The 12,784-nt window shown below is 45.4% G+C and overlaps 1 protein-coding gene across 1 annotated transcript in view; it reads right to left on the bottom strand.

Annotated features, from left to right (window-relative positions):
* Positions 1-4,272: 4,272 nt before the first annotated feature.
* Positions 4,273-12,784, bottom strand: part of GSTO2 (glutathione S-transferase omega 2) — a 30,552-nt gene continuing 22,040 nt past the window's right edge. The window contains exons 6-7 of the mRNA XM_054435946.2: positions 6,002-6,108; positions 4,273-4,563 (exon numbers count right to left, since the gene is read on the bottom strand). Of these exons, the coding sequence (XP_054291921.1) occupies positions 4,407-4,563; positions 6,002-6,108 (264 nt within the window). The 3' untranslated portion in view covers positions 4,273-4,406. The remainder of the gene's footprint in view (positions 4,564-6,001; positions 6,109-12,784) is intronic.

The raw sequence follows: 12,784 nt of genomic DNA, 5'->3' as shown, positions 1-12,784 counted from the left end.
AAAGCAGCCAGGGCACATCTTGAATGCTTTGCTGCTTAGAAATTTTTTCTGCCAGATACCCTAAAATCATCACTCTCAAGTTCAAAGTGCCACAGGTCCCTAGGCCAGGAGCACAATGCAGCCAAGTTCTTTGCTAAAGCATAACAAAAGTGACCTTTGCTCCAGTTCCCAGTAAGTTCCTCATTTCCATCACCTCCTCAGCTTGGCCTTCACTGTCCATATCACTACTGGCATTTTGGTCACAACAATACAACCAGTCTCTAGGAAATTCTAAACTTTCCTTCATCTTCCTATCTTCTTTGGAGCCCTCCACACTCTTCCAACCTCTGCCCATTACCCAGTTCCAAAGTCACTTGCACATTTCCAGGCATCTTTACAGCAATGCCCCACTCCTCAGTATGTACAATTTTCTGTATTAGTCTGTTCTTACACGCTAAAAAGAAACACCTGAGACTAGGTAATTGATAAAGAAAACAGGTTTACAAAAACTGCATGTTCTCACTTATAAGTGGGAGCTAAATGATGAGAACACATGGACATGTGGAGGGTAACAACACACACTGAGGCCTATCAGAGGGTGCAGGCTGGGAGGAGGGAGAGGATCAGGAAAAATAACTAATGGATACTAGACTTAATATCTAGGTGATGAAATAATCTGTATAACAAACCCCATGATGCATGTTTACCTGTGGAACGAACCTGCACATCCTGCACACGTACCTCTGAACTTAAAAGTGTTTTTAAAAAGAGGTTTAATTGGCTCATGGTTCTGCAGGCTGTATGAGAAGTGTAGTAGATTCTGCTTCTGGAGAGCCCTCAGGAAGCTTCCTCTCATGGCAAAAGGCAAAGGGGGAGCGAGGTATCTCCCATGGTGGGAGCTGGAGCAAGAGGGGTCAGGGAGATGCTGCACGCTTTTAAACAACCAGAACTCATGAGAACTCACTCACTATCATCAGAACAGCACCAAGAGAATGGTGCTAAACCATTCATGAGAAATCCACCCCCATGATCCAATCACCTCCCACCAGCATTGCGGATTACATTTCAACACGAAATTTGGTGGGGTCACAGATCCAAACCATATCACAGAATTTTAGATCTAAAAGAAATTTCAAGTACCATTTAGTCACCAGCACCACGACCATAGCCAGCTGTCCCAGCCACACAAGCCCCGCCCCACTATGCTCCCTCCTCCCCCTAGCCATGTTAGATTGTAACTGCACTCAGTCCAGGCTAGGCTGTAGCTCAGAACCTCCAAGGAGGGGAACTCCACACAACCTCCATTTCGATGTTAACATCATCTATGACAACGACTTCTTTTAAATGCTGTGGTTTAAACTAATTTTTTTATTTTTCCAATCTGCAAAAGATAGAGAATGGCTCTGATATGGTTTGGCTGTGCTCCACCTAAAATCTCTTCTTGAATTTTAATCTGAATTATAATCCCCACATGTTGGGGGAGGGACCTCAAGGGAGGTGATTAGATTGTGGGAGTGTTTTCCCTATGCTTTTCTCATGACAGTGAGTTCGTTCTCCTGAGATCTAACGGTTTTATAAGGAGTTTTTCCCTCTTTGGCTCTGTACTTCTCTCTTCTGCCACCTTGTGCAGAAGGACATGTTTGCTTCCCCTTCCACCATGATTGAAAGTTTCCTGAGGCTTCCCCAGCCATGTGGAATTGTGAGTCAATTAAACCTCTTTCCTTTATAAATTACCCAGTCTTGGGCAGTTCTTTATAGCACCATGAGAATGGCCTAATACAGGCTCTCACCTTTAAATCCTTAAGTTTAGTGCTTTTTATAAGATAGACACCCACCAGGCATGATGACTCAGACCTATAATCCCAGCACTTTGGGAGGCCGAGATAGGAGGCTCACTTGAAGCCAAGACTTCAAGACCAGCCTGGTCAACATAGCGAGACCCCATCTCTATTATTTAAAAGAAAAGGGAAAAAAAGGTAGACACCAATTACTAAAAGTGATTATCTCTAGGACATAAGATAATGGAAGATTTTCTATTCTTTTACATTATTGTCTTTTTAACCCATATGTATTACCTTTCCACATGTATTATTTAAGAAGCATATGTTAAAAGTTCTTCATGGAGCATTATTTAATTACCTCCTTCCCTCTTTTCTCCAGGCCACATCCTTCTAGTTTTATTCAAAGATTGACAACTCAGTTTTCTCTGTGGGTCAGACGAGTGACAAAGAAGTGAGATGGAGGAAGTGTAAGGACGTGCAGGTGACCAGGACCCTGGTAAACTGCAGGGAGTATGTCTGGCCAAGAGGCACTCAAATCCCAAACTGGGCTATAGGCCACCAGGCTGCAAACCTCCCCCATGAGTGCTTTTCTCCATTCTATAATGCCTGGTTCTTCAAGCTTTCTAAATTAGTGTGTGGAGCCCCAAAAGAGAACACCTTCATTTTGGTGAGCCAGAGGCATGCCATTTCCTGTTGCATCAGTTGTAACTTTGGTCTTATGCCAAGCACTCACTAGCATGCAGGATTTGTACCGGCAAAAGGCTGATCAATCTCCTAAGTCCTATGAGAGGCCACAGGAGAAGATTCCCCTCTTCTTGAGCAAAGATCCCATGAAAACGGTGATTCACAGACCTCACTCAGCATTAACTAGGGTGCCATGGCAACAGGGCTCCACATCCGGAGCAGATGGTGTGGCAGACTGCCCCTGTCATGCAGTGCCTCTTCTGGAAGTTCTGGCCATCTCACCAAGCAGGCTTGTTTCTGTCCAGCTGGCACAGAGTAACACCTGGTAACTATTTACATGGGTGAAAATACACCCAGAGCCAGCAGATGGCAGGGCCAGGCTGAGACGTGGGGAGAGAGGAGGGCTGGTTTGGGCTGTCTCAGAGGCAGAGGCAGCAGACAGCTCCTTAGGGGGCACAGACAAGGCAAAACATCGCTCCTGTTGCTGCCTGGTGTCTCAGCACAGCTAGGAGGATGGGAAAGGATCCAGCATGAGCAAAGCTGAAATGATCACAGGCTGATCCTCAGACACTGAGATGAAACGGCATTGGACAAACTTGGTCTCCCTCCCATGGTACAGGCAGTAGATGCTCCCAGCCCAAGGGACCTGCTGGCACCAGCCATCCTCAGCTCTTTGCTGTCTTCAGTGGGGTGGTACTGCCTGGCGAAGCTGGCAGAGGGGCCACATCGGATACAAGCATCCCCACACCAGACAAGCAGCTCCAAAGCGCTAGGTTTAAAACCTCAACCGAGATAAGAGGAGAGATGGGGGCTCCCAGGGACAGAGCCAATGTCTTTTTCAACTTTATCCCCAGTGTGCCCCTGGGCTTGGTACACAACAGGCAACCAGAGGCATTTGTTGAGATGAATTGGAAGAGAGTGTGACGCAAATCCAACGGAATGACCTTTGCTTGTGGCTGGGTTTGGGGCGTGTGTATTTTTTTAAGGCAGGATGCCGGCTATAGAACATTTTGTGAGACATCCTGAGCCCTGACAGCACCAGTGAAATTCTGACGTAGTTAGTCCTGGGTGATAAACCAGTGTTTCATTTCCTGCTTTGGAATTCTTTCCAGTCACAAGACCCTCGGTGTCTCCAGGCCCATGGCCAAAGTTTGGAGAATTACACTCATACTCGCCCACATGGACAGCGACATTCATTTGCCAAATGGAAGGTATTTGGGCTTTGAGTGTTTTCTTCTTCCTTCTCTCTCTTCTTAAGCTTTCACCAGGGAGGTCTTCATAGGGTGCCAATCTGTAGTGACAAGCATCAATCATAGGTTGACCCTGAACCTCAGCATCAGCATCTGTACCAATAATCTGGAGATCAAACTAGGCCGAAGGCCAAGGAGTTAGGAGGCACACAGGCTCCCAAAATGTGCTCTGACATTAGCACCAGGCACTTTCTAGAAAATAGTTAGAAGCTACAGGCTAGGCAGGTCAGGTGGCTCATGTCTGTAATCTCAACACTTTGGAGACCACGTTGGGTGGATGGCTTGCGGCCAGGAGTTGGAGACCAGCCTGAGCAACATAGTGAGACCCTGTCTCAACAACACTTTTTTTTTAAATTAGCTGGGCGTGGTGACGCGTACCTGTAGTCCTAGCTTCTCAGGAGGCTGAGGCGGGAGAATCAACTGAGCCCAGGAGTTCGAGGCTGCAGTGAGCCGTGACTGTCCCACTGCACTCCAGCCTGGGTAACGAAGCAAGATCTTGTCTCAAAAAAAAAAAAAAAAAAAGCAGCAGCAGCAGCAGCTACAGGCTAGAGGAGTCAGACAAATGATTATCGGAAGAATACATTTCCTGTTTTCATTTTATTGGGAACTTCAAAGAAAAGAAAGAAAGACGGATTGATTCCCAAGACAATCCGTGATGTAAACTCCCAACAAGCTGGGGAATTCTGGATTGTGAAGGGGTGGACGGTGAGACTCAGCACAGCCCAAAGTCAAAGGCATTAGGATTGTTCTGAAAATAGAGATTCAAGAAGCCCTGGAAAATGCTCTTATCCATGAGAAGAGCACAGACTGTGGGGTCCCACTTCATGGCTGATATCCAGAGCCGCAGGGCTGGCGTGTGGCTCACACAGCTGCAAGACAGGAAAGAAGCGTCAGCACAGCGCAGGGGGAGGCATCAGGAAAGGGGATGCACGTTGCTTTTTAGATTTGCAAGATATGAAGAATGAGTTTATTTGGGGAGTTATCTTAGTTATCTTATTATCAAGTGAGAATAACTTACTGGAGGAAAATCTTATTTTTGGAATAGTTGAATGTTTAGAAGTTGTTGCTTCTAATAATACAGTGAAATACTTTGGACTGATGGCTCTGGGAAAATAACATGTCTGTGCTTCATTTTTTTTGTTTTGTTTTTTAATATATATATATTTGAAAGCTTGAAAAACTTACATGTGGTTTACTGTTTGCCAACAAAAAGACAACCCTCTGAAACAAATATTCTTGGGTCATTCTCAGATTTTACTTTAGGAGATACAAAAAAATAAAGACAAATAATTTCCAAAACATTTTTTAAATGAATAAAACAATGATGAAACCTTGAAATCATGGAGCCGACAGGGCTCTTTCAAAGCTCGACCAGGATATGTAGTTCTGGGGTTTATAAGGCAATAAGCTGAAGATAATATGAGTGGGTTGTTGGAAATCCAGGACTAGAAGTGAGGTTTCCTAACCTGTGACTCCATGCTCTGTCTTCAGAGGATACAGCCTTTTGTAAATTTTATGTTTGAGATTGAGTTTTAAATATCCTGACAAAGAGAGCTGAAGTCGGAAGTGCGGGAGACAGTGGCTGGCTGGGCTCCAGCCCACGGGTTATGAAGGTGCAGACACAGTTCTGCTTCAGCAGGGCCGGATTTCCAAGTGCCAGAAATGTCCAGCACCCACCATGAGGGTGGCTTGGATTGGGGTGGACGTCCGCACACATCCAACTTCACTGAGCTTTGAAGTAACACAGCACTGTTCTGACCAGGAGCCTTACACAGCTATTTCTTCTCCTTTAATGTCCCTGCACTTCCATACTTCCATAGTGTCACTGCCATTTTGTTTGTATGTTCCAATATCAAGCATATATTACTACACAAATCTTTTTTATAAGGTTATTCCTATCTGGGGGAAGATTCCTCCGGGCAATGAGACATGACTAAGGTATATGGTGTCCACTGGGGACCCAGCAGGACCAGGTGGAGGCGTTGGGCACTGTGACTGTGACTGTGACTCTCCATCTGCTCTCAGACCGGCCATGTGGGGGCACTGGTGAGGACAGCAGGCTCTGAAGTCTGTGGGAGGCTCCTGGACTAGGGGTCTTATCTGCAGAAATGCGGGCAAAGTGTGGGTCTGAAGTTAGCAGTGGAAAAGCACATGTGTTTTTAACAAGGAAGCACACACTGCCGTTTAGAAACCTGATTTGCTTCACAGACATCCTGAAACATGTCTACAGGGGGCATGCAGACCATCTTAACCATTGTTACTCAGTGTGACTCCGGGAATTTACCACCACGAGGTCAAATGTCTTACTCCAGTATCCCATACACATCCAGCCGCTCAAACCAGGGCCAGAGGAGGTAATCAATCATGGATATACAGGTTCCACCAAAGAAGGTGGTGTTCTGATACTCAAGAATCTAAAAATGGAAACAAAACAAAAGCAAATAAGTTTATATATCTGCTGACATGTTTATAGACACTAAATGTAAATCTCAAATTAATTCCCAGAGAGGGAGAACTGAGGCCCCTATCCTTCTCTCTCTGGTTAGAAAAATGCTTCTTCTCTTTCTCTGAGGTCTCCTCTGCCTCTTTTAGGGTCACACTCCTGGCCACCTCTGTCCCTTCCCTCCTTTCAACACTAGAGTGACAGTGTGGCTCATCTGATTGAAGAAACTGGAAGAACAACCCCTACAGAGTAGCCCAGTCCCTCCCTCTTAGCCTGGAGCAGCTCCTCCATGTGCTAAGCCTTCCAAGGATAAGCTGAGCCTTGGACAGAGGAGGCTACCCCTCAGGCCAGCACTGCCCATTACTTGAGGACAAGGTGAGCCTCAGCCTGATGTTGAAGGCTAGCATTAGGAACCCCACTCAGGATCTCCCATTCTCCAAGATCTGCTTTATCAATAAGAAAGGGGATGCTGCCGGGCCTGGTGGCTCATGCCTGTATTCCCAGCACTTTGGGAGGCCGAGGCGGGCGGATTACCTGAGGTGGGGAGTTCGAGACCAGCCTGACCAACATGGAGAAACCCTGTCTCTACTGAAAATACAAAATTAGCCAGGCATGGTGGCGTATGCCTGTAACCCCAGCTACTGGGGAGGCTGAGGCAGGAGAATTGCTTGAACCCGCGAGGCGGAGGTTGTGGTGAGCCAAGATTGCGCCATTGCACTCCAGCCTGGCCAACAAGAGCAAAAAGTAAAAAAGAAAAAAGAAAAGAAAAAGAAAAAAAGGAAAGGGGATGCTCTAATCCCCATGCCTTATTATTTTATCGTCTCAATTAATTCAAAACTAAGGCAGAAAAGAGCATCCTATTTAATGGGCCCCCTCAAATTCCAACCTGTGTTCTTCTTCTTCTTCTTTTTTTTTAAGATAGGGTCTTGCTCTGTCACCCAGGCTGGAGTCCAGTAGATCAATCACAGCTCACTGCAGCCTCAACCTCCCGGGCTCAAGCAATCCTCCCACCTCAGCCTCCCAAGTAGCTGGGATTACAAGTGCAGGCCATCATACCTGGCTGATTTTTACATTTTTTTTGTAAGGATGGGGTCTTGGGGTCTTGCCATGTTGCCCAGGGGTCTCAAACTCCTGAGCTCAAGGGATCCTCCTGTCTTGGCCTCCCACAGTGCTGGAAATACAGGTTTGAGCCACTGCACCTGGCCCCCAACCCTGTGTTTCTATCACACTTTTTTTTTCATTTGAGCTTTTCAAACTTCACATTTGTTGGCCACTCAATACTATTACTTAATGCATTAAAATAAAATTTCTCATTCCCAAATGAGACAAATCAACCCAGGTAGATGGACTGTAAAGAAAACAAACTCTCAACAGACAGGTAGCCAAAGACAGCCCCAAAAAAGTACCTGCAAATTTAAAAAAGCAAAAGTGTTTAGCAGAGGTTACTGTTGGTACAGGTCTTCCCAAAGAGAAAAGTATGGCACGAATTACCTGGTTCACTCAAGCAAGCTACTCATTTTGACCTATATAACTCATAATCAACTCAATATTTCCCTGTAGCTACAGATCTTGATTGCTGGGCCCAGGTGAGTTGTGGAAATAAGCTATACTCGTGTTTTCATCTGGAAATATCAGGGTTCTGGTGAGGGACAGAGGGCAAAAGGACCAGAATCAAACTGTGGATTAGGGTCCCGGGGCAGGGATGGCACTGGCAGCCAGGAGACACCCAGGCTTGCTTCTTCACATGCCAGGCCAGCTTGCTGACTCTGCTGTGGGGTGATTCAGAGTTGTAGGTAAGGACGTGAGCTCAGGAGCCAGCAGACTTGGTCCTGTGCTGTGTGCTGAGCTTGACCTCTGATTCAGCATGGAACCCAGGGGAAGTTACCTCCCCCGCAAGCCTCCATGTTCTCATCTGCAAAATGGTGGTCACGTTAGTGTGCACCACAGAGGTTATGGTGAGGAGTAAAATCACCGTGTATGAAGAACACTCTGGCCCCACTGAGTAAATGTGAGCTCCTGTGATGAGTGGGAACACAGGCCCCTGAAGGTGACACCCACAGAAAGCAAATCCATCCCTGATAGAAAGGATCAATGGGCTCCTACACCTGCCATCCTTTCTCAGAGGGGTTGCCCTAAAGCCTACGCCTTCATACCTCCCAGTGTGGCATGGAGGAGTCCCCCTGATCATTGTCCTGGAAGTCTGAAAAAAACATGTTAGGTGGCATTACCTTGTTCAAGGAAGCTAACAGGATGGCACTAAAACAGCAGAGTCTGACCAGTGAAAACTCAAAACAGAAGCTATTTATAGCCAGGTATGAATAAAATCTGGTTAGAGGGGAAAGGAACAAATCATTCCATTTTTAAGGATTCCAGAAGGCTCCAGACTTTACGTTCAGGAATAGATGATCATAACTCAAACTGTTATCACTGACTTTGAAATGTGTGCCTCTAGTTTGTTATTGGACTTCATGGCACAAATCAGAACCAAATCTACACCAAGCAACTCTGGAACATCTACGTAGCTCTTCTGCTTTACAGAACAGAGGTGTTCTTGGAAAAATCTTTGTCAAAACAAATCATAAATAGACATTTAATGGAACCCATGGTGGGTCCTTTGGTAAAGTGATGAGGGAGTTTTTAATTAGTAACTGATGTTTATTTAGTGTATATCTCTAAAGCTTTCCATTTACTCAAAGTAGGAGCATGCCTCTAAATATACATGATCTGATGGACACTATCAATTTATATACAAACACTCATAAAATAACCCAAGCCTTATCAAGGTACTCCGCACAGTAAAAAGCTGAGATAAGCATTAGGAATAAACGGATTGGTGATCCTTCACCAGTCCCCCGCTCAGCAAATGCACATACACATTTCCCTCACATTTTCCAAATGTGTCTTGAAACCACCCACATCAAAACTACTTGCATTTCCTAATACAGCTGCAGATTATTGAGCCCCATCCCAGACAGGTATTTCTCCACCAATTTCAAGCAGGGTAAGTCTAAAATCCCAACAGAAAAGCTGTCTTTCCCTAAACTAGCACAAAGTGCTCACTCCTTTACAGACGTAGGAGAACATCCTGGACAGGCCTCCCTGGAGGTTTGCTGAAGTCCTCAGGACTCTCGATAGGAGAGTTCCCTTCTGTGCAAACCTGGAGCCTTCCAGACATGTAAAATTACTTCTTCCCCTTAAGAATCCTGGAAAATTGGGACTGGAAGGACCCCTGAAACTCATCTAAGTGTGACCTCCTCATTTCACCATTTATTTCTACCATAATCATTACACAAAGGATTAGAAGTGTAGTGTAAAAATGTGTACTACATACTAAATATGAAAAATAATAAAATGCTATAATCAGGGAAAACGCAAGCTGGAACAGGTCAAAAACCAGGAAGAAAAACAGTATCAAGATATCACGTCCTGGGTCCTGCAGAGTTCCTTCAATAAAGCCTTGAATTTGACTCTTGAGTTTCCTGGCAGCCAAAGGGGAGAGGAAAACATGCTGGTAATGTGATTCCTGTCTCCCATGGAGACGTAAGGGGAGCCTTGCTGTGCAGAGGAGGAAACCCAGTCCCAGGGAGGTTAACGGGCTCTCTGGTTTGCACCAGAACTAACACGCATATCACATTTTCCTAATTCTCAGACTAGTGTCAACCCTATGTCATTCAATTTCAAATATGTATTTTTAGAATCTAATGAAAAGCTTCCTCAAATTGCTTGAGCCAAGGAGTTTGAGACCAGCCTGAGAAACACAGTGAAACCCTGTCTCTACAAACAGTACGAAAATTAGCTGGACATGGTGGTGGCGCCTGTAGTCCCAGTGATGCCTGTAGTCCCAGCTACTAAGGAGGCTGAGGTGGAAGGACTGCTTGAGGCTGGGAGGTCAAGGCTGCAGTAAGCTGTGAGCATGCCACTGCACTCCACAGCAAGACCTTGTCGCAAAAAAAAAAAAAAAAAAAAAAAATTGGCCAAGCGCAGTGGCTCACGCCTGTAATCACAGCAATTTGGGAGGCCGAAGTGGGCAGATCACTTCAGCCCAGAAGTTTGAGACCAGCCCGGGCAACAGGGTGAGACGCCATCTTAAAATAAATAAATAAACAAAACAAAATAAAAATTAAACAAGCTTCCTCAAGTCTCTTGTGAATTCTTTTCTGTAAGAATGAAAAAGAATACCATGACTTGATATCTCGATATGGTTTTCCTTCCTGTTTTTTGACCTTCTGTTCCAGCTTTAAATTTAAGTAACAGAAAAAAGCTTGGAACCAGCAAACTCTGAAAGCTCCTCCTTCTCTACAGCCAAGGATTGGTTCGGCTCTGAGCTTCTCTGTGAAAAGAATTTCCTCCTTAGTTTCACCCTTTCATGCTCTCTGAATCAGAAGCTCAAGCCAAAGCAACTGACAGAGGGATGAGACATTCCAACATAGTCATGATGAAAGAGCTTATCAGAATTCTCTCCTTCCTGTTTTATTCCACCGAGGAGCAGATCTTCAGGCAACTTTACTAAAATAGTTCTTTCTTGTACTCAATTTAAAATAAGTCCCTTGCATTTACCCCTCTGAAAAAATTTTAGGATAGAGGCAGAGGCAAAATAAATTGACAGACTTAACATCCAATGTCTTGTCTTTCTTAAGTGTTTTATCATCAGAAATGGAATGAAAAATGGGTGTTAGATCTAGATCCACTTAGCAGTAGTTATGTTAATATCCAATCCATCCTTTTAAAGAATTCTATGTTGAGTTCTCCCACCTGATTATATATCACATATAAAGATACAGCCAGGCATAGTGGCTCACGCCTGTAATCCCAGCACTTTGGGAGGCTGAGGTGGACAGATTGCTTGAGCCCAGGAGTTCGAGACCAGCCTGGGCAACACAGCAAAACCCTGTCTCTACAAAAAAACTAACTGGGCATCGTGGTGTGTGCCTGCAGTCCCAGCTACTTGGGAGGCTGAGGTGGGAGGACCACCTGAGCCTGGGAGGTAGAGGCTGAAGTGAGCAGTGATCATGCCACTGCACTCCAGCCTAGGTGACAGAGTGAGACCCTGTCTCAAAAAAAAAAAAAGATATTGGTGATCAGATGCTGTGGCTTATGGCTGTAATCCCAGTGCTTTGGAAGGTCAAAGTGGAAGGATCTCTTGAGGCCAGGAGTTCGAGACCAGCCTGGAGCACATAGTGAGACCTTGTGTCTACAAAAAATAAAAAAGTTAGCTGGGTGTAGTGGTGCCCAGGAGTTCGAGGCTGCAGTGAGCTATGATCACATCACTGCCCTCCAGCCTGGGCAACAAACACAGCAAGACCCCCTCTCAAAAGACAAAAAAAAAAAAACAAAAAAAACCCAAAGATATTGGCCATTCTTAATGTTGAATAGCTTCCCTCACAATGGCATCCCTCACTTTCAGAACCACTGTCTTTTGTATGAACAAGCAAAGCAAAATAGCCTACTTAGAAAGTGTTTTTCTTCAAAGACCCCAGATATCCCCTATAAGGCTTCTACAAATGGCAGGGGAGGGAACTGAGGCTCTAGCTTCTAGGCCTCAGATATTCTGAAAACATTGACACATTTTCAATTCAGGCTTAAGAGTTCAAGAGGTTTGTTGGAGTCTTTAGTACAATAGAAGAGCTCCTTTCTAATGCAAACATGGTACCTTCCAGACATGTAAAATTACTTCCCCTTTAGTATGCTAGATATTTTGCAGAAAGGTGTTTGACCTTCTGGAATATTAGAAAAATCTATTTTAAAATTTTCTGTTCTCCAGTTCACTGAAAAATAAGACTACGGACGCGATGCAAATGAAGAGGAAGAGACTGCTTGGTAGGACGGGGGTGCACTGTTCTCACGCCCTGCACGCGAGAAGCCTGGCTGGAAAGGCACCTCATCTTCTGCGAGGGCCCCTCGGGCGCCGCCAGAGGGACGAAGGTGAACGTCAGCGTTTTGAGGTGCGCCCTGGAACACAAGGGGAAGGGGGAAGCGCGCGGGGCTCCCCCTAGTGGCCATCAGTGCGAGGCGCGTCGGCCGCGGCTCCCCAAGAATGTTCAACAGGAGGATGAAGAAATCTGCAGTTTTCGCGAGAGAAGCAAGATCATTAGGAGAAGCGAATCCCAGACATCTCCAAACCAGGCATTCGAGAGAGCTCCAGTCTTCAACTCTTTGGTTCAGCCTCAATAATTGAGCTTCAAACCTTGAAGCGGCCACCTCACCTTCACCACCATCTACACCATTGCCAAGAAATCCCAGGCCCCCAGTCTCGAAACAGTGTGGTGGCTCCCAGTGGGAGATGCTGTACTTGCTGGAGGAGGAAGAAAGAGTTTTTCCTCAAGAAAATCGTTCTGAAAATGCAGAAGTCATCCCCTACTCTCTGCCCCCCCAAAAAGCAGAAGCCATCCTCCACCCTCTGTGGCCCCTAAAAAGACACAAAGCAACACGCCAGTACATCAGCAATACTGGCCCTTTTCCAGAAGCAGCGGAAAAGTACTCAACTCCATGGCAGAAATCTTTTATTAATTTTATTTTTTGTGGGCACATAGTAGGTGTATATATTTATGGGGTACATGAGCTATTTTGGTCCAGGCATGCAGTGTGAAATAAGCACATCATGGAGAATGGGGTATCCACTCCCCCAAGCATTTATCCTTTCAATTACA

This window comes from Pongo pygmaeus, chromosome 8 (assembly GCF_028885625.2).
Source record: "Pongo pygmaeus isolate AG05252 chromosome 8, NHGRI_mPonPyg2-v2.0_pri, whole genome shotgun sequence".
Lineage (NCBI taxonomy): Eukaryota > Metazoa > Chordata > Mammalia > Primates > Hominidae > Pongo > Pongo pygmaeus.
This window is presented reverse-complemented; position numbering and strand designations above follow the sequence as displayed.